Source organism: Arachis duranensis, chromosome 7 (assembly GCF_000817695.3).
Source record: "Arachis duranensis cultivar V14167 chromosome 7, aradu.V14167.gnm2.J7QH, whole genome shotgun sequence".
NCBI classification, from domain to species: Eukaryota; Viridiplantae; Streptophyta; class Magnoliopsida; order Fabales; family Fabaceae; genus Arachis; species Arachis duranensis.
Genome location: NC_029778.3, coordinates 51,780,395 through 51,800,653, shown reverse-complemented (window position 1 = coordinate 51,800,653; position 20,259 = coordinate 51,780,395). Strand labels below are relative to the sequence as shown.

Genomic DNA, 20,259 nt, shown 5'->3' with positions numbered 1-20,259 from the left:
ACCTAAGCAGTGGCAAGAACAATCCAATCCAAGCTGTTTGAGTCTATTGAAGACAACAGTAAACTAAGCCTTTTTTTGGTCATCTTTTTCATTTGTAATATCACATATAATTTTTTTTCTCCTTTTCTTTTCTAAGTCATAGTGTTTTAATGTTTGGAAGATTATCTTCCAAGTAGTATGAAAGTTACATGATGGTATGTAGCTCAGGTTAGATCGATTCTTGACAAACATATATTCTTTCGTTCTAAGTGTAAACAAATGAAGCTTAAATAATCATATATACGGCCAAGAGGTTTCTCCTCTTCCACTAGGTTTGGTTAAAATCATTGGTTACCTAGTATCTCAGACACTTTTAATATCAAAAATAGAAAGCGTACAAGCAAAATATACATACAAAAATGATGAATGTAACAAAATAGAAAATCTCTTGTGCACTCAATAAGAAGCTACATATCTAAGTATTTTGTTTAACCAGATGTCTCTATGGACACTTAAAAAGTCATCCCTACATAACAAAATCTGAATAACTTGATTGCATCTACTATTGGCCTTTCATCTATTAACCAAAATGTGAAGTTAATGACATCCCTTACTACAAACCAACATTGAAATTCTTTGTTAAAACCTTGAGTAGTTGCCAACCTTCAAGCAATAATGAACTAGTGAGAGATTTGTGAGATCAAGAACAAAGAATATGTATACTAAAGATATCAGAGATTCATTAGTGGAAGCTAGCAGTAATATCAGTGAGAGAGAATAAAAAACAAAACATATTTATTTAAACAAATTAGCAGATATATATTTCACTTTCACATAAAGCACTGTACATTTCTCTTTGCCTTCAATTAATTACTTTGCAAAAATATCAAAGGAAGCTAAGTATATATATATATACATACACATGCAAAATATTTTCCTTGTTTTTCATAAAGTGGCATGGAACAGTAAAGTACTAAACTTTATGGATAGTAAATCAGAGATGAAAATGTAGCGAAGCAATACATGACAATATGACATGGTATGAGTATGATACTATGATTGCTCGCAAAAGCAAAAGCAAGAACGTTCCAAGGGAGAACATAATCTCACCACTCAAAACACACAAGCTCGTCTTTTTTCACTCTCCACAATTACTGCTAATAATATCACCGATCTATGCTCTCTGCACTTGCTGCTTTTCCACTTAGGTTAGGACTTATGTGCAGTCATTCGGGTACTGGAATCTTCCATATCAAAGGCTCTGTTTTTACGGGACCCTTTTCTGAAAAGTTTGAAACTTCGGTGACCGTATCACTTTATTATTATTTTGTATGAGAACTGTTTTGATCTCCGAAGACTAGGTTTTGATAGGTGACTAGAACTTTTTTCCAATTAATGCCTGGAAGGGTTTCGGGTTCTACTATTGAGAGGCCGTGATCTAGGACTAGGAATAAGTTTGGATTATTTAGGGTTTAGCTCTGTTCAGCTTGTATATTGTGGAAGGATACGAAAATAGAAATAAGGTAGCCCTAAAATTTATGATTTAGGAATGGCTTCTTACAGGCCTTTTCTTCCTCAATCTTCGTTTCGTCCACCAAGTCAAAGTCAAAACCACCACCACCACCACCACCACCACCACCACCACCACCTCCACCTGCACCTGCACCTTCAATGTACTATCCTCCTAATCAATACTCTCAGTACAATCAGCAGCAGCCACCACTGCCTCCTTCTTCGCCACCGCCCAGTGCATCTATGCCACCACCACCTCCCCCTAGTTCACCACCACCTCCTGCTTCAGCTTCTTTGCAAAGTCAAAGGAACGAGGAAAGGCAATCGCATGATCGCAGTAAAGGGAAGCTGAAGGAGGCTTCAACTTCCGCCAGAGGCATTCCTCATAAACAGCAGAAGCCAATGCCAATGAAGAAATCGAATGGGCCTCCTGGGAGAGCTGAGACGGAGGAGGAAAGGAGGTTGAGAAAAAAGAGAGAATTTGAGAAGCACAGGCAGCAGCTGAAGGATTCACAGAACAGTGTTCTGCCAAAGACTCAGGTATCTGGGAAGGGGCATGGTTCGGTTATAGGGTCACGGATGGGAGAAAAGAGGACTACTCCTTTATTGAGTGGTGAAAGGATTGAAAATAGGTTGAAGAAGCCAACTACATTTCTATGCAAGATGAGGTGAGTATGTTGAAATCACTTTTCATTTTTAGCTTTTCCTCAAGACCATCTCTTTATTAGTTATTTGCATTGTATTGGATATTGCTCTCATTAATTATGGGATTTGTTCTGTTTATGGTCTTATTTTAATTCCTCCACTGCGTTATGCTTATGGAATGAGATTTATGTTTCATCAGTTAGTAATCATTCATATTGCAAGCACATGAAATTATTGTTCTAGATGTTTTCTCTCGGTGCTAACAAATTGCGAATTTGCAATCTGTTTCTCATTTAAGGTTCCGAAATGAACTTCCAGATCCAAGTGCACAACCCAAGCTAATGGCATTCAAGAAAGACAAAGATGAGTACGTGGTCGTATTTCATGTTTATTTCAGTATTTAGCTTCCAGTGTACCAAGAGTTATATATTCACATGATGACGCAGTCATTAATGGTTAATGGTTTCACACGTTTATAATGTTTTTGCCCCCTTTTATTATTATTATTATTGAATCATTTTGGTTAGGCATGAATGTTCAGGCTTGTATGGAGATGATGATGCTTAGGTGAGAGTGCTGGTTTACTAAGATGTAAGGATATAATGGATTAATAAGACGTTAGTAGGCGGATGTGCTGTTCTGGTACTAAATGAGAATTATGAGATATGTCCTGCAAATAATCAAACGTATTATAAGCTACCAATAGCATAGATAGAGTGTATACTGAGTGAACCAAGTGATTCCTGAGTGCTGAACACTAGCTTTTGCAAGAATATTCATGGTTGAAGATCATTTAATTATAACCTGATCACTTTACATTAGTTGTGTGTTTTTATCCCTTTTCATGTTGACTAGCTATGCTGGATTGAATTGCTAGCTCATACTTCTCTTATCCCTCATATTAAAGGATATATACTACTGATAAGTGACATTTATTGGAAATATTACAGTGGCGCTTTCTAGACTAATGGCTTAATTATGCCTTCCTTTTTTCCTGGTAATTTCATGATGGTAGATATGCAAAATATACGATCACATCCCTGGAGAAAATGTACAAACCCAAGCTTTTTGTGGAGCCTGATCTTGGGATACCTTTAGACCTGCTTGATCTCAGTGTTTACAAGTATAATCTTCATACCCTTTTATAAACTTGAATTTGAATGTATCATTTATACTGAATGAGCTGGTTTGATGATTTTTTTCACTTGTCATATACTCTTACAGTCCTTCCAGTGTTAGACCACCCCTTGAACCAGAAGATGAAGAACTGTTGCGAGACGATGAAGTTGTTACTCCAATGAAAAAAGGTGGCATAAAAAGAAAAGAAAGACCTACTGACAAAGGTGTTGCATGGCTTGTCAAAACACAGTATATATCTCCTCTAAGCATGGAATCGACAAAACAGGTATTATACATTTATGTCAATATAACAATGCATTACCCTCTCAACACAATCAATAGCTTATGAAGATATTGTTGTAGTCTTTTACTGAAAAGCAAGCAAAGGAACTGAGAGAGATGAAGGGTCGCAATATTTTGGAAAATATTAACAACAGGGAAAGACAAATAAAAGAAATAGAAGCATCATTTGAAGCGGCTAAATCACATCCCGTTCATGCAACTAACAAAGATGTGTATCCTGTTGAGATTCTGCCGTTGCTGCCTGATTTTGATAGGTATGACACCCTATATACATTGAAAGAATAACTTATCCAGCTGTATCTTATTCATCAGCTGGTTCTTATTTTTGTACACAAAAGTCGAATCATTTGGAACTAAGAGAGTCATACTTTGTTGTGACATTGGAGTTCATATTAATTAAGCTGACATTTGCTGCCCCACTATGCAGGTACGATGATCAGTTTGTTGTTGCGGCATTTGATAATGCTCCTACAGCTGATTCTGAAAGCTACAATAAGTTGGACAAATCTACACGTGACGCCCATGAGTCGCAGGTAACTTATGGTTCTACGATAATTGAAAGTGATTTTGTTCGGAGACTCATGTATATCCATGTTTGCAAGTGCACAAGAATACATGAATATCTATCAACTTTATTCTCTCTCTCCACACACACACATACACATACACAGTTCCAAAAACAGTTGCAGTGTTTGCAATGTCTTGGCACTGTGATGATTAATGTTGCTAACTGCTGTATGTGTTTGAATCGTAGTCCTACTTATTTATTGGTTCATGTCCTATTTATTTTTTGCCCGCAGGCAATTATGAAAAGCTATGTTGCATCGGGTTTGGATCCTGCAAATCCTGAGAAATTCTTAGCTTATATGGTCCCAGCACCTGGAGAGGTAGATTTGCCTCTTATTCAATTTGGCTTCGGTTCTGAAGCACAAGTAATTAGAATTAATACTGTGATTAGCTGCTGGATTTATCTAAACTTTGTGGTGGCAGATGTCAAAGGATATATATGACGAAAACGAAGACGTCTCATATTCTTGGGTCCGCGAATATCACTGGGATGTATGTTGCCATGGATTTTTTTCTATTAAAACACTTTTCCAACTTAGTTGTTCATTCGTGTATCATCTAGTAAACAATTTCCCTTTTAATACTCCTGGAATCTTTATTTTCCAACAATAGGTACGGGGCGATGATGCACATGACCCTACGACGTACTTGGTTTCATTTGACGAGTCAGAGGCACGCTATTTGGTATTTCCCTCGAAACACATTTACATCTCTTCCAATGTGATAGCTCATGATTTATTGATTACTCTGTCAATTTGTTAATTTGATATGCAGCCTCTTCCTACAAAGCTTGTTTTAAGAAAAAAGAGAGCCAGAGAGGGAAGATCTGGTGATGAGGTTGAACAATTTCCAATACCTTCAAGAGTGACTGTAAGACGACGGCCGAACGCAGCTGCAATTGAACTGATGGATTCTGAGGTATGGCATCGTTAATGCATCAAAACTCTTATTTGCTTTCGCAGTCGTAAAATCGTTCCATCTAATATTTTGATGCTTTTAAGGCTTATGCAAATACGAAGGGAGGGGACGTAGAAATGGATGATGACGACGACATGGAAGAGCAACATAGGGTTGCTAATGTTATGCAGCAGCAGGATAATTATCAGTCTAGTGGAGCAGAAGATGACATCTATGATTGATTGATTCTTTGATGCAAATTTTGCTGCTGCACCTTCATGATAATTTCTCCACCAATTTGTTTTTGTACTGATGGTGGCTGGTAGCTGAATTTGAAGTGACTTAAGATTCTCCATTGAAGGATGAAAAATGAGATGAGAATCGCCATGTTATATGCCCATTTCAACTCATACCTTGTACTTCCCAATTGTAGGCAGTTTTAAAGTTATAGGTTTTTCTGTTAAAATAGAAAATAATGAAAAATAAGAAAATGTAAAAATGTGTAAGGTAACATGTTTTTATTTATTCGGTATATTTGTTGGCCAAATTTTTAAGATCTTAAGTTTCTTTGGAACATGCTAGTGTTTCTTAGAAAGAACAAATGATAAACAGCATATTTATCGAACAAACTCGATGAAAACTAGCATATTACATTCATGTCAGTGTCGAAGGTCATTTTGCTTCTTTTTTTTCCCCCAACTGAACATTCAGATTGCCAAACTCGCCTTTTTACAAGTAACTATCCACCATGCAACGAAATTGATATTTACAAGTGTTAATATCCACCATTTCAAAAACTTGCAGTTGATTCTTTCGGTGGAAAATCATACTTCAAGTTGGACGGGAGGACCTTCCAGTAGCTTGGGAAGTTGATTGTGAACTTCATCAATGATGGCTCCTGGATCAAATGATTAAAAGAATCAATGACAGAAGTTGTTGCATCAAACAAAATTGTTCATTTTCCCGAAACTAAAGATGATCAAGTTACCAACCATGCACGCCGACATCTGATAGCTTCGTGCCGAACACTTCTCTTTTTGTCATCGAGAGCTTTTGCTATTGACTGCAGTACCTGGTGTAATCAATAGGATTAAGATGAATAATACATGTTAGACGTGGACAACGCTGTGCATTAAGGGTATTCAACACTTATGGGAAAGTGAATCAATTCACGTCATAACTGTTACCAAAGAGAATATTAGTCAAGAGATGATAATCATCTATTCAAGCTGAAAGATTCAAACCTGTGTTCTCATAGGATAGATTCGGGCATGTGGCAGCTCAGACATGGCAAGAAGACATTGAATAGCTGTCTCTCGAACAAGCTGCGTAACAAGAAAATGAGAAACCAACATTAACACCATATATGACATTGGAATATTGGATCTTTCTACAAAATATTTCTTTCAGCTCTGTCAGCGAACTCCAGTGCCAAATGATATTTTTACAAGGAAGTTCTGATACCGTCTTATTAGGATAATCTACAAGTCTAGTCAGACAGCTGATGATAATATGTGCATTCTCGGTTACAGCTTCTGTTCCTGCATACATAAGATACATAAAAGTGTAGAGTGATAAACATATCCCACAGATAGCATGCTATATCTTATCCTTTCTATAAACAGCCACAACTGCATGAGCAAGGAACAGGGACACAGGTAATTAACTAATTACAAATTTATAAATACCAGGTATGACGCCATAACTTAGCAACCGGTATAATGGTCTAATGATCAATGTTCTTATGAAATTAGCAATTTGGAGTTGATCAAATTTCTTTCTCAAGGAAATGACTAAAAGCAATTAAGGGCAGCCTGGTGCACAGCATCCCAGGAAAAGGCCGCACCCAAAGAGTGTAACTAGCCTAATGTAAGTATAAGTGACTAATTCCATGGAGAGAACTCAATTGTTGCTTCAAGGACTACCCTTTCAAATGACAAAAGGTAATAACAAATGAAAACCTACTATACACACACCTCTTGGCCATCAAAATTCAGATAAGAGAATATGAATTCTATAGGCATTGTAATTACCATTTTTATTGGTCAATATCCCAGATAACAAAAGCAACAGGCCATATAAAATATCTTTATCCTGGACATCCTCTGTTAATATTGACATGCAATCCAGGAGAACTGGTATGAGCTGCAAATTATTGCAAAGAAAATTACTTTAATCAATCATTGATAGAGAAAGTAATGACTAGAATCCAACAAATATATAATTTCGTAATTTTAAAATTTCCCATACTAACCTTGTTAGCGTCATTTAATATAACAATTAGTGGAGTATCAGATATGATATGTGCCATGGCTCGATACAAGAAAGATCTGAGAGTATAAACAAAATCAATTTAGACATTCGAAGTGGAGAAAGATAAAAACACCAAAGTCAAAACACTCATTAGTAATATGATGTGGTGTTCGCGTATATAGGGTTCTAGCAGACAATTCAAGTCTCTAAGGCATCAGAATAATAAAAAGAATACTAAAAAATTACATTCCATTGGGAGAAAAACACCTACCTGGAGAATGAAGGGTGAGATTTTGTGATCAACTGCTGAAAAACTGGCATCATTGAAGAGAAAAATCGCTGCTTATAAAGTGGCCTAATTATGGCATGAAATTTTTTGTTCAAACAGACATCAGAATCACTCATAAGAACATGAAATGCATCAGCAGCACATTTCATTACTAAAGGATCCAATGGTTGCTCTTCAGTCTTCAAGCACCCTATAAAAATCATAGCGATGTCTTTAATCTTTTCCTGACCACACATAAGCAAACCTTTTCCAATCCACGAGAGCCCACAAATGGCATTGATTTGAAGCAGTCTATCATTTGCACCACCCAGGCATAAATCAGTAATAACCATCGCACTCCCATTTGTTCTATTAGTTCTCTGCAACATATCAGACGTGGAAAACCATAATTTCGTGCAGAATATAATATCCAGAGCTTCTTCCAAGGTAAGGTCACTTGAACTTTCTGCACTGCTGGATTTTGAAGCCAATTTATTTATTATAGAACCCAAGGCCTGCGCAGCTGGAACAATGCCTCTGAGATGCATTACCATAAATAGATCCAGAAGTACTCTTAAATTTGGAATGTGTGTCTTGGGGCAAACTGCAATAATTGCTGATGCAAATAATGAAAGTATCCACTCATCTCTATGGGAAATGTCATACTGTCCAGGACTAAGTGGCATTCTTTGAACTTTATTTAGCTGAAAGTTAGTATGCGATGACAATACTGTATAAGCTTTTAATATTATCGTGTTTTGACTGTCCACAGAGCAACTTGCTACAGAAACTTTCATAACTTTCATTAATGCATCAAGAAGACCCTGAAGTAAAGGCAGAAAATATTTAATATTACTGCTTCGTAGTATTTTCTTGCATGTAAATGATATCACCTTTGGGATTTCAACAAATATCAACATAGAATATTAATCCATAAGAGTTGCAGGAATATTTACCTTTTCCTCAAAGGGAGCACAAATATCCATGCAATTTCCTGCATGAGCCCAAATATCTACAGCAAATTGCTCTATGAACTCCTCCGAACATCTGTTCTCATGGATCCTGTCCAAATATGTGCAATTCAAAATATCAGATTGCCAGGAAATTCTACCAGTGTAGATCCTCCTTGTTCCTTGAACATTTTAATTTTAGTTGTAATAGATTGAAATTGTTCTGTTGTTTTAAGTTGTGTACCATTTTGAAACTTTATCATAACAATGTTAATACCATTGTTTAGATTATACAACTTTAGCCTTTTATTTCCAATGCAAAATCTCAGATAATTTCACATCTAAGCTGTTAGTGAAGAAAATTCAAATAGGCACAACAAAGGAAATGTGGTATATAAGCTCTGCTGAGGGGAATACCATGGAAGCAACTTGCAAGAATAGCACTCCAAAAGCTGAACAGCAGTTTCAAAAGACCTTGAATTTCTACTGGCCTGCATGAACCATGCCAGAGAATTACAGCCCAAAATCCAAAAGTAAAGCTCACAATATTATCTAAGGGATTAATATGCACAAATGTTAAAATAACCAATAAGAAAATAAACAAACCCCTGGACTTCTAAAGTGAAACAACATATTCTACGATTCCTTGAAAGAAATATTTGCAGAAGAGTATTACATACACAAACATCAGATACATTGGCAAATACAACTCCTCTCAACCCTTGAAGAACGGTCAGCATATTTATCTTTCCAGTCATTCCTATCTCAGATAATGCTTTTACTTTGAGTGAAAGAGGTAGATTAATATCATTGATAGAAAGCAGTTCTGCAGCTTTTTCTACGACTAAACTCTTGTAGCTCATCGCCTTTTCAGATTCATCGAACTTTTGAACAAATGAACCAATATGAAACAATGCTTTTAGTGCCGCTTCCCATAGCGTCATTTTATTGGAATCCTCTATTATGATTGACATTAGTTTCTTCAAAATATCCTCAAATAGTAACATTGATACTGGAAAAACATCTGAACAAAACATAGCCAGTATCTGCAAACCCTTCACTGCATGTCAATACCAAAAGCCAAAAAGGAGTCAGCAATGAAAATATAAAACAATAAATTCAGAAGGCATGAACCAAAGAAAGACAAATTTGCATCGGAAAGTAAGTTGTATGCATGTGAAGTGTATACCCTTTGTCGGAATGCTAATAATAGTTTCGAATGTATTTTATATTACTGATATGCATGTTCTCAAGTTTTGCTGTTTAGACCCACTTTGCCTGTTGTTTCTGTTTTGTCCGTTAGAAGGATGTCTATGTCTTTTCCTCACAAATGTGATCCTTCCTTTCCAGAAAGTTTTCATCTTGGGGGGAGTAAAAAAGCATTCACCTCCAATGTATATCTCTGGATCAAGGGGGCATATCTCATTACTTAATGCCAACACTGAACAAAAGGCATTAAACAACGGAGTTGAAAACCTATGAAGCTCAGTGCAGCATGTTTCATGCTCAAGAACATACTGCAAAGCTGGGTGTTCAGACACTGAAAATAATTTCCTGCATCCTTCAAGTAGTTCAATGCAGAGATAAAGTAATCCAAACTTGACTCTCTGAGAGGGAAAAACTTCACCATTTTGTGGGTTATCAAGATTTCCAACAGAAACCAAATTATCCATTATTCGGGAGAAATGATTCTGAAATACTTCATTGCAGGAAGAAAGAGAAGTCTTCGCCATGACATGGAGAATACAACCGACACAATGCAGTTTCTTCTTTTCTTGGACAGGAATATCGTTGTATTTCTCATAAGAGGCAGTTGTCTTGATACAAATGTTGACATCTTCATCATCAATTATTAAGCTAACTAATAAATTGCTATTTTGCAAAATAAGTTGCTGAAGGAGGGATAGAGCTTCTATTACTAATTCATTCTTTGAGGGGCCAAAACCATTCAAAGGTGCTAGAGTAAAAGAAAAATCTGGGTCCTCCAAATAAGTAGATATGATGTCCTTTATTAAAGGCCAAATAGCGCGTACATATTTTGCGATTCTCTCTGCTCCATACTTGGAAGAGCAAGCTCTCAGATACCTCAGGGAATCAATCTGAATGCATAGAAAACAAACAAACAGAAAATCTATAATGTTATAGTGTAACACAAAAGATAGAATGACATTCCATTAACACAAACCTTTGCTGAATGTAGCGAGGAAGAAAGCTTATCAAGTAACAAAGGGATGAGATATGGCTCGAAAAGAGGTGTGGAAGAGAATGCAGCCTGCAGGAAAGTAATATAATATTATAAAGTACAACTGAAATAGCATATCCTAGCCAGTTTTTGAATGGAAGATATAAAATATTACAAACATTCCATTATTTTTGGATGACAAGCAACCAAGTTGCATGAAATGAAGACTTAGTATAGATAGTTATAATATAAATGCAAGAAAATTTGCATTTCCTCTTTTTGGGTAAAGCAAACATAACAGGACCAAGGGTTCTCCCAAAATAATTAAAAATCACAAGTACTGTGAGAAAATAAAACAGGAAAGACACCACAAACTTCGAATGGAAGTTCCACATACCATCAAAGCTCTTGACAGATCATCTCTTTGAACATGAGCATCATCACCCACTGGCTGGTAGAGAAACAGAAATCCAGATTACAAATAAATAACAGTCAGAATACAAATACAATGTGCATCTTGTCAGTCTCCAATGTAACACGATATAACCATTCATATTAGTACTAAAAACATTTTCTGGAACATATATGCTTAATGATGTATGGAAATGAGTATGCATTATAGAAGATATTCAATTGGGAGAAATATGCAAAAGATTAGAGACTTACATGTGTAAAGTGAATAGGAAAGTAGGCTTCTAAAATATCAAAAATTTCTTCAACAAAGTTTGTATTTGGACCAGATGGATCAAGATATAATTTCCCGACAGTCTCAATAATATGAAAAATGAGCATTAAACACTCTGGATCCTTTTCTATATCCACAGCTTCACAAATTCCATAAATAAGTTCCTCGCCCTGCAAGAGAGTGAAGAACCAATGCCTTGTAACTACGAATTTAAATAATACTTGCATAGATTAATTTGGGATTGCAGAATTTAAGTCGCATATTTGCCATCATATGTTCATTCCATTTAGTAGGATATCCTATCCTCTCCTATTGAACTTGAATATTTTGTATCTCAATGTTTTCAGTATATTAAAAAATATTGAATTAAGTAAATATCAAAATTCATCCACCACTCAGAAAAAGGAAGAGTCTCATATATACAAATTATACAGTACATAAAGTCCAAAAACACTAAAATAACCATATTTTAAAACACATCAATTGACACTCAATTATAAAAAACAGTTACTATATAATGAAATGGGTGGTAATATACTTTGGTTGCAAGAAGCAACAAACCTAAGCAATTAGATATAAATCAAAGAAATTTGTCTAATCTGCCCTAAATGGAAGAAAACGGAAGTATAATCAAAGAAGGGTATAAATATAGCCTATTCAACATGGTCAATTTAAAAATTTATATAATATTTAACTATATGTTGATGACCTAAAACATGATACGTCACATTTAATCAACAAAAAAAAAACCTGAAAAAGACCAGTCCAACTAATATTTTGCTTCAAAAATTATGCTGTTTAGATTTAGTCATTTATTAGAAACTGAGTAAATAGCCATTTTGGCACCCGAAAGATTCATTTTTTGACAAAACGGACCTCAACATTTATTTTTGACAAAATGACCTCCAAAAAATATATTTCTTTTGACAAAGTGACCCAAACGTTTGGTCAATGGTTAATTTACCTAGTCAACTTCAAATTTTTCATGAAAGTACTAATTTATCCTTCACTTTTCTTATAAAATTACAAATTTACCCACACTCTCTCTCACTATTACCTACCACCATTCCTCCATCCTTCACCTACATCACCACACATCCTCCCCCTACCCCCACCTCCGCTTCCTCCACCACCATAATCGATCTCCAATTCTTCATTGCATTAACCAAAATGTGTAAAATATTAACCTAATAATCACTCCTAAATCAACCAGAAAACTCCCAAATAGCAATGAACAAAGGAACAAAACAAAGTCTCAAAAACTGATTTCACAATAATCAAATAATGGATGATCAAATCTAATTTAATAATCAAATAGGGGAAAAACACAATAAATCCTAACAATAAAGAGTAGTGTGAGGTGTTGTGAAATTAGATATCCATAATCGCAGGCTACAGAGAAACCAAGAACAGATCTTGATCCAGAATTTCAATAGAGAATGATGAACAATTCAAAGATGGATAGAAGATGAAGAGGAAAAACAAGAAAAAAGATGGAGAAATTCCTGATAAGAAAGAAAATAAGGTTGTTTTGTGGGTGGAATAGAACATGAAAAAAAGGTGTGGGTTTTGAAGAATTTAGTTTCAATCAAGTTCGCTCTATAACATTCTCAAAACGAAAGTGGGAGATGATAAAACACGAGGTGACAACGAAGCACGGAGATGCGACTGATGATTAGAGAGAGGCGACGATGAGTCGCGAGGAGAGCCTGCCAATGAAGTGGAGGTACGCTTGCAGGACCGACTATGGTGACGACAGATGAAGTGGAGGTCCTCTTGCAGTGGTTGTGGTTGGCAGCAGGAGAGAGAGAGAGAGAAGAGGTCACGGCAGCCGCAATGGGAGAAACAAAGAAAATGGGATTGGTAGTGGTGTTTTTCCGTTTTGGGAAGATTGGTGTCGGTGTTGGGTTGTTGATGGAAACTGTTGCAATGGTAATAAGATGGGGTAGTAATAAACTGATAAGTGGAGAGAGAGAGAGAGAGAATAAATGGTAGATTAGTAATTTTATAATAAGTTAACAGTTGACTAAATAAATTAACCATTGACCAAATGTTTGGATTACTTTGTCAAACGGAATATATTTTTCGGGAGTCATTTTGTCAAAATAAATATTAAGGTCCATTTTGTCAAAAATTGAATCTTTCGGGTGCCAAAATGGCTATTTACTCTTAGAAACTCCGGTCATATATTGCCTTATAGAAGTTTAGAGAAGCTAGGACTACCAGTGAAGCAAGCACGTCGGAGTAGCGTTCTAGCAGACAATCAAGTAGTTCAAGGGATAGCTGCAGGAGAAAATAAAAAAAGAGGTTAACAGTGGAGTGCATTTTAAATATAGCTTAGATGCAACTAATAAAGGAGAATCACGGAAAAAATCCCAATAAAAATAATTAGCATTAGAAAAGGGTTTTGCACCCAATATAAAAAAGGTTAGTTATCAAAATTTAAGCCAGTATATGATCAGTTTGACTTCATTTCAACAAGAGTTCTTTTTCTGGAATTATTCCAAAGAGAATTTACTGTATTTTTTGTCTTTGGAAATTCTAATTCATACTGCAGAAGGAAGTATTTGCTTTCTAGCTGTAACAATAATTTACCTTCCTGTCATACTGTCCTAAGGACTGAACTTGAATGTAGTCTAGAAAGGACTGAACAATGGCTTTGGCATCAGTACCAGTTACCATCCCCACCACACTTTTTCTCCTTATCAGTGACAAGCAACCAATAAGTGCACCTCGTAGTGCTCTCCAATCTGCCTGATCATGAACAATATTATATTGTTCATGGCAATTAGAGAATACCATGAAAATTTGTCTCAGTAATTATATAGCTTATAATCAAAGCATCAAAATCCCAATCAAAACCATGAAATTGTCTCAATTCAATCAACAGATGAAGTAAGAAATCCATTGACAGAAACAAATTAGAATAATTTTGACAGGGGAAAAAAACTCAATTAAAAAGAAATTCAAACAAAAAACTTTAAGAAGAAATATTCATACTGACCAGCCTGTCCTTGAAGAACACAACCAAGGTATGTATATTTGCACTGCCAAGAGGTTTCGACTCAATACGCTTAAGCACCTCACCTAGAAGCAGGATTCCTGAAGTTTTCCAAGAGACACAGACATGTACTGAAGATTATTTTGAAGATTAAACTAGTAAAAGATAATGCACATCCATACACACACACACACACGTTCGTCAACGCTACCTGTTAGAATGTGTATGAAATACACACAAATATACAGAAGTGAATTTCTACAAAATCATAGCATATATATTAAGATAGAGAAAAACTCAATCAACTGCCATATCAGTTGTTGGGGCAAAAAAAAAAAAAAAATAGCAACCAGGAAAATTAAGCAAAAACGCACCTCTTGCACGAATAACATTATCTGTTGTTGTCAAATAAATCTGCAACTCTCGAACCTGAATTTTGAAACAGACGGAAAACAAGAAAAGACACAAATTAACTGATGCATGAAAAAATGTATATTTTTTATTTTACTTTCATTTGTTAAGGAAGTGAAACACACCAGAGCTTCCAGAGTTAAGGAATCAGATTTCACAAGACACCCAACTGAGTCCAAACTAGCAGCCTGCATTGACATGAGCATCATCATCATCATCACCAACAATTCAACTGTTTTGATTAAAAAGCAGAGATGAAATAATTATTAGCTGAAAGGAATTGAACCTGTTGAGCTGGAGTCGAAGAAGAATCGACGTATGACTCAATGTAGCGACTCAACTCACTCGGTTCCGCCATTCTCAACCACTGTTACTTTAGGGCTTTAGAATTCACACACGAGAAAGAAAGAGTTTCAGTTCGTTAGGGTTTAAACCTTAATGATTCTGCAGCTGCGGCAAAAAAAAAACGACCAGCAAATACGATTTAATTATAATTTGTATTTTATTAATTTAACATAATTAGATTTTTTTTATTTTTGGTCAAGAACATAACTAGATTAAGTATGAACTGTTTTTGGCATTGAAATGGGCCTTTGATGAAGAGAGGCCCAATAGCCCAATTGTTATGTTACGTACTTACGTTATCCGGTGACTTATGAGTTACGATGAACCTGGTTGCAATTTCCGTCCACGTGGAGGATTATTATTTTTATTATTATTATTTATTTTATTAATAAAACTACCCTCTTACCTAACTAACTAAGTAGATCGCGGGAACGAAACCATGGCAGTGACGGCTGCAGAGTCGTTCGTAGAAATTAAGGTTCCTCAGCAGAAGCTTTTCGATGGAGTTTCTTTCCCGGCTGTACTCTCTCCTCCTTCTTCTTCAGCAACTGTTCTTCCACTTACGCGCTCCATTAAAGCCCATAAGCCCTACTTAGAATCGTTGCTTCTGAAATCGGGTGCTCTGCTTTTTAGGGGATTCACCGTCAACACCGCCTCCGACTTCAACGACGTCGTCGAAGCCTTCGGCTACGACGAGCTTCCCTACGTTGGTGGCGCCGCCCCTCGCACCAACGTTGTTGGTCGTGTCTTCACCGCCAATGAGTCCCCACCCGATCAGAAAATCCCTTTCCACCATGAAATGGCCCAGGTAAGATGCTACTTCATTTCACGTGAAATTCAGTATTTTTTTTATATATATAAAGCTGCAATCTTTCTCTTAATTGGTGGGGTTTTGTGGAACAGGTTCCGGAATTTCCTTCAAAGTTGTTCTTTTTCTGTGAAGTGGAGCCTGCGAGTGGAGGGGAGACACCAATAGTTCTGAGCCATGTTGTGTATGAAAATATGAAGAAGAGGTACCCTGAGTTCGTTGAGCGGTTAGAGGAGCATGGATTGTTGTACATAAGGGTCTTAGGTGAAGATGATAACCCTTCTTCTCCAATTGGCCGTGGCTGGAAATCAACCTTCTTGACCTCAGATAAGACCATAGCTGAGCAAAGGTTTCATCTTTTTTCAAAATATGCCATAGATTTGCCTTATTTTGTGGAACATGCATAGCTCATATGAATGAAACTCTTGCAGGGCTACTAAACTGGGAATGAAGTTGGAGTGGTTGGAAGATGGGGTGAAAACAATCATGGGTCCAATCCCAGCAGTGAAGTATGATAAGAGCAGAAACCGGAAGATATGGTTCAATAGCATGGTGGCTGCATACACTGGCTGGGAGGATGAAAGGAATGATCCTGTGAAGGCTGTTACCTTTGGTGATGGCCAGCCATTACCATATGATGTAGTCTATGATTGTCTCAAACTACTTGAGGAAGAATCTGTTGCTATTCCATGGCAGAAAGGAGATGTTCTCTTGATTGATAATTGGGCAGTTCTTCATTCTCGTAAATCATTCATTCCACCGCGCAGGGTGTTAGCTTCACTTGTTAAATAAGGTTGTATTTTGATATTAGCTATAATGTATCACAATATTCCACTATCTGTGACACCCATTAATGTATTTAATATTTGTAGTCTCACGTCAATATGAAGGTGTATTATTTACCAAGATCCTGGAAAATGGTGCATCAGTATTGCATTTTAACTTAAAAAATTGTCAAAAACAATTATGAGATCAGTAGGTAAAAATTGCAATGTTACATATTCCTGCCAAGAAAAGGATCATGTGTGACAAATTATAAGACTAAACTCAGGGCAATGGACAAAGGTGTTGAACCACCAAATCCCTGACAAGTCGCTGATCCAATGGATATGAGGGTGTAATGCAAGATATGAGAAAAAAGAAAGCCTTGCTTTGTAAATTATCTCCCCAGAATTAGGCCATCTATGCACAACAAACTTGTGGGGTGAGATTTTGAGAAATTACAGTTTTCTGGATCATAATGAGATGAAGAACCTTCAATTTTCTAAGGTTTTGAAATAGGAGAAACACACTTACCTTAAATACATTATCATAAGGGTACAGATTCATCATGCTAAGATCAATGTTGTCTCTCAGGCTTGACGTGCTCCTAAGAATGGAAACCATCTGCAATGAGTGTTGAAGAAGAAGAATTGGTATAAAGTGAGAGCTCAGATTACATCAGAACCTCAAAGAGGGAGAGTGAGGTTTTCTTTTATATCAGAAACTCTAAACTAAATTCCACAAAAGAAGGAATGAGACTCTGCTATTAGTTATACATATAAGCCTAGCAATCCTAACTAATTACACGTGACTTCAAACTTTTTGTGCAGGTTAAGTTTCTATGATAAGAATGAGACAAATGCTAATGAAGTTCTAAAAACTAAAGCTGAAAAGCAAACACACACCTTGAAATGTCATGTTGTGATTACTGAGGTACACTATCTTTACTTAATAGTTACATCTTCTGAAAGCAGAACTTACAACAGATGCCAATGGACCTCCTTCCCTGATATGATCTCGAAAAGAACAACTCCAAATGCGAAGACATCACTCTTGGTCATTGCAAGGCCATCTCCCAAGTATATGCACAATATTAAGATTTTAAAAGTTGTAATCATTTCAATTCACTTTGAATGATTGTGCCTGTTGAGTGTCTGGATGTAAATTACTTAATTACTCTGGAGCAAGATATCCATATGAAGTAGCAATTTTTCTTGTTGCAGCTTCTCCAACATTTCTTTTAGCTACAAGTTTTGCGAACCCAAAATCTGATATCTAGAAACAAAGAGAGAAGGAGAGATCTGACAATTAGAGAAATGTTTTGGTTTTACCTTGCCTCTAAAGGAAGCATCAAGTAAAATGTTGCTTGTGGTGATATCTTGATGGACATCATGAGCTTTTGTATGCTCATGTATGTATTCAAGGTCCCTAGCAGCATCAAGCGCAATCTGAGCCCTCATGATCCAACCAAGAACAAAAAATGAAGGATCTTTAACTCTATATTTTAGAGGAATGTTTGTGTGTGAATCATTTTCAATTTGAGGGTGAATTTATATACATGACAAACATCAAAGCATCTTCACGATGTTACCCTTATTTTGAGGATCATGTAAATGGCTTCTGAGTAAACCCTTTTGAGCATATTCATAAATCAAGAAAATCTCGTCACCATGACTAGCTGCATAACCGATAAATTCTACCTTGAACGAAGTAACAAAAATATGGGACTCAACCTTCAAATGCCAAGCATTTAGCTCCAAAATCAGAGCATATAATTTACTTTGAACAACAGTGAAATGACCAACATGATGAACCCTGCACATAGCTTTCAATTCTATCATAGATTCTTTAGTTTGTGTAGTTGTCATCCTTTTAATAGCAACTTCCTAGAAGGATTTACATGCATATCAGAAACAGTATGAAAATCATAACTTCCCTATGAACAGATTTAGTAACTTAGCCACAAACCTGGTCCCTGAATAGACCATAGTAAACAGAACCATCTGTTCTGTGTGCAGATTTGAATCAGCGAAACCATTAGTTGCGCCAAAAATCTCTTAAGTATGCTAAAACTATAGGCTTCTCCATGCCAAATATATCAGGTCTTGTAGCTGCAGTAACAAATATAAGTTATGCATAGCCTCCTGAACATGTGTATAGTGGAGAATCTAATGTGAGGTTGATTACTTGAAGGTTTTGAAACTGTAATTTGGAGATTGCTGGATTCACCATCATCTCGCTCCTCGTCCAAAGTACTTTTGCCGCACATGTACCCTCCAGAACCACAAAAGAAACATGGATTCCCATTAATATGTAATTTATGAGATATCTTTCCTTCCTCATCATCTTTTACTTGATTACTTGCTTCAGCAATACATTTTGATGATCTTAGGGTCAGAGTAATACACAGAATAATGCTCAATATGATAAGAAAAATCCAACCATTATGATTGACTTGATCAGCTGTAAAAGAAAAAGTGCATCTTTACAATTACTTCACAGACAATCATATTGTATGGTTCGAAATTCAGACAGTTAAAATACACAAGTTATTCATTATATCCTTACTTAAACTATACCTGAAAAATTATCAAAAATGTTCATTACATCCAGGAACTGCAATGCAGTAACATGGAATACAAAAATGTTCATTACATGAATCAATCAAATAAAGGTGTCTGCTCTATGCAGTTGAAGGAGAATCATCACTCACTTGAATTGAGAGGTATATAAAACAGACAACCAACAATGACATTATCAGGATTGTCAATGGCATTCACTGCTTCAATGCTATCCCCATCTCTGATTACATAACTCACCACTTGAGCAGCCACAGAACAACCTCAGTGATATAACAGAAGCAGTTCTTGCCCAGTGATTGGTCTTGGGCAATAGAGCATCCATCACCAAGTCATTGACAAAGCCACCGTGAATGGTTTCACTCTAAAACTGGTGTTGGATACATAGTTCTTGGTAGCAGCAGCACAAGAACCGTTCCAAATTATGTGTTATTTTTTTATTTTTGCATATTGCAACATGTTTTTATGTGTATGAATTATTTTTTTTTTCTCATTATATTTCCTAAACGAAGAATTAATTCTTATCAATTTTTTTTTGTTTGGTGAGATAATGGGCCTAAGCTTTACGTATCCAAATTCTATTTAAGAGTGTGGATGAATTATTGCTCATTAAGTAGGAGATTTAGCAGGCCTTCTTAACCCAATCCAATCACGGAAGCATGCTGGGCCGCCTCGTTTATTAAGCCCAATTTAGGGGATTGGCGAGAATCTCTCTCATTGGATTTATTTAAACATTTTAAAACAATAGATATTGAATCCGACAAGACACCAAAAAAAAGAGGATATTGAATGCGATAAATTTCTTGATGGATAATCGGGTGGGGTGAGGTTCGAGAATAGTGATGGATGAGTGAGTGAGTATAAAAGGCCAAGGTTGTAGGCCATTTGGATTGCGTTTGTTAATATGGACACAACACTTAGAAATATATAAATATAAAAATAGTATTTAAAAATATTAAATTAATATATTTGTATTTATTCTAATAAAAAAAA

The 20,259-nt window shown here is 36.1% G+C and overlaps 4 protein-coding genes across 4 annotated transcripts in view; 3 read left to right on the top strand and 1 right to left on the bottom strand.

Moving 5' to 3' along the window:
* Positions 1–323, top strand: part of LOC107459000 (transcription factor MYBS3) — a gene marked incomplete in the record, with an annotated part of 2,864 nt that extends 2,541 nt beyond the window's left edge. Inside the window, 1 exon segment of the mRNA XM_016077223.3 lies at positions 1–323. Within this exon segment, the coding sequence (XP_015932709.1) occupies positions 1–41 (41 nt within the window).
* Positions 324–1,591: 1,268 nt separating this feature from the next.
* LOC107458970 (protein PAF1 homolog) lies at positions 1,592–5,677 on the top strand. Its single transcript, XM_016077184.3, has 11 exons — positions 1,592–2,159; positions 2,435–2,503; positions 3,152–3,259; positions 3,361–3,541; positions 3,619–3,812; positions 3,986–4,091; positions 4,359–4,445; positions 4,549–4,617; positions 4,738–4,809; positions 4,900–5,043; positions 5,127–5,677. The coding sequence occupies exons 1-11, from the start codon at positions 1,651–1,653 to the stop codon at positions 5,262–5,264; spliced, it is 1,677 nt and encodes a 558-aa protein (XP_015932670.1). The 5' UTR covers positions 1,592–1,650; the 3' UTR covers positions 5,265–5,677.
* Positions 5,627–15,222, bottom strand: LOC107458969 (MMS19 nucleotide excision repair protein homolog). Its single transcript, XM_016077183.3, has 20 exons — positions 15,059–15,222; positions 14,898–14,960; positions 14,736–14,790; positions 14,365–14,462; positions 13,956–14,114; positions 13,584–13,643; positions 11,342–11,530; positions 11,073–11,126; positions 10,679–10,765; positions 9,881–10,592; positions 9,174–9,553; positions 8,911–8,984; positions 8,500–8,605; positions 7,547–8,367; positions 7,277–7,352; positions 7,056–7,167; positions 6,487–6,563; positions 6,267–6,347; positions 6,015–6,094; positions 5,627–5,920 (listed from the first exon to the last, which is right to left on the bottom strand). Exons 1-20 carry the CDS (start codon positions 15,128–15,130, stop codon positions 5,908–5,910), a joined length of 3,369 nt encoding a protein of 1,122 aa, XP_015932669.1. The 5' UTR covers positions 15,131–15,222; the 3' UTR covers positions 5,627–5,907.
* Positions 15,223–15,523: 301 nt separating this feature from the next.
* Positions 15,524–16,831, top strand: LOC107458972 (clavaminate synthase-like protein At3g21360). The gene is made up of 3 exons (XM_016077185.3): positions 15,524–15,925; positions 16,021–16,274; positions 16,357–16,831. The coding sequence occupies exons 1-3, from the start codon at positions 15,557–15,559 to the stop codon at positions 16,715–16,717; spliced, it is 984 nt and encodes a 327-aa protein (XP_015932671.1). The 5' UTR covers positions 15,524–15,556; the 3' UTR covers positions 16,718–16,831.
* The last annotated feature ends 3,428 nt before the right edge of the window (positions 16,832–20,259 follow it).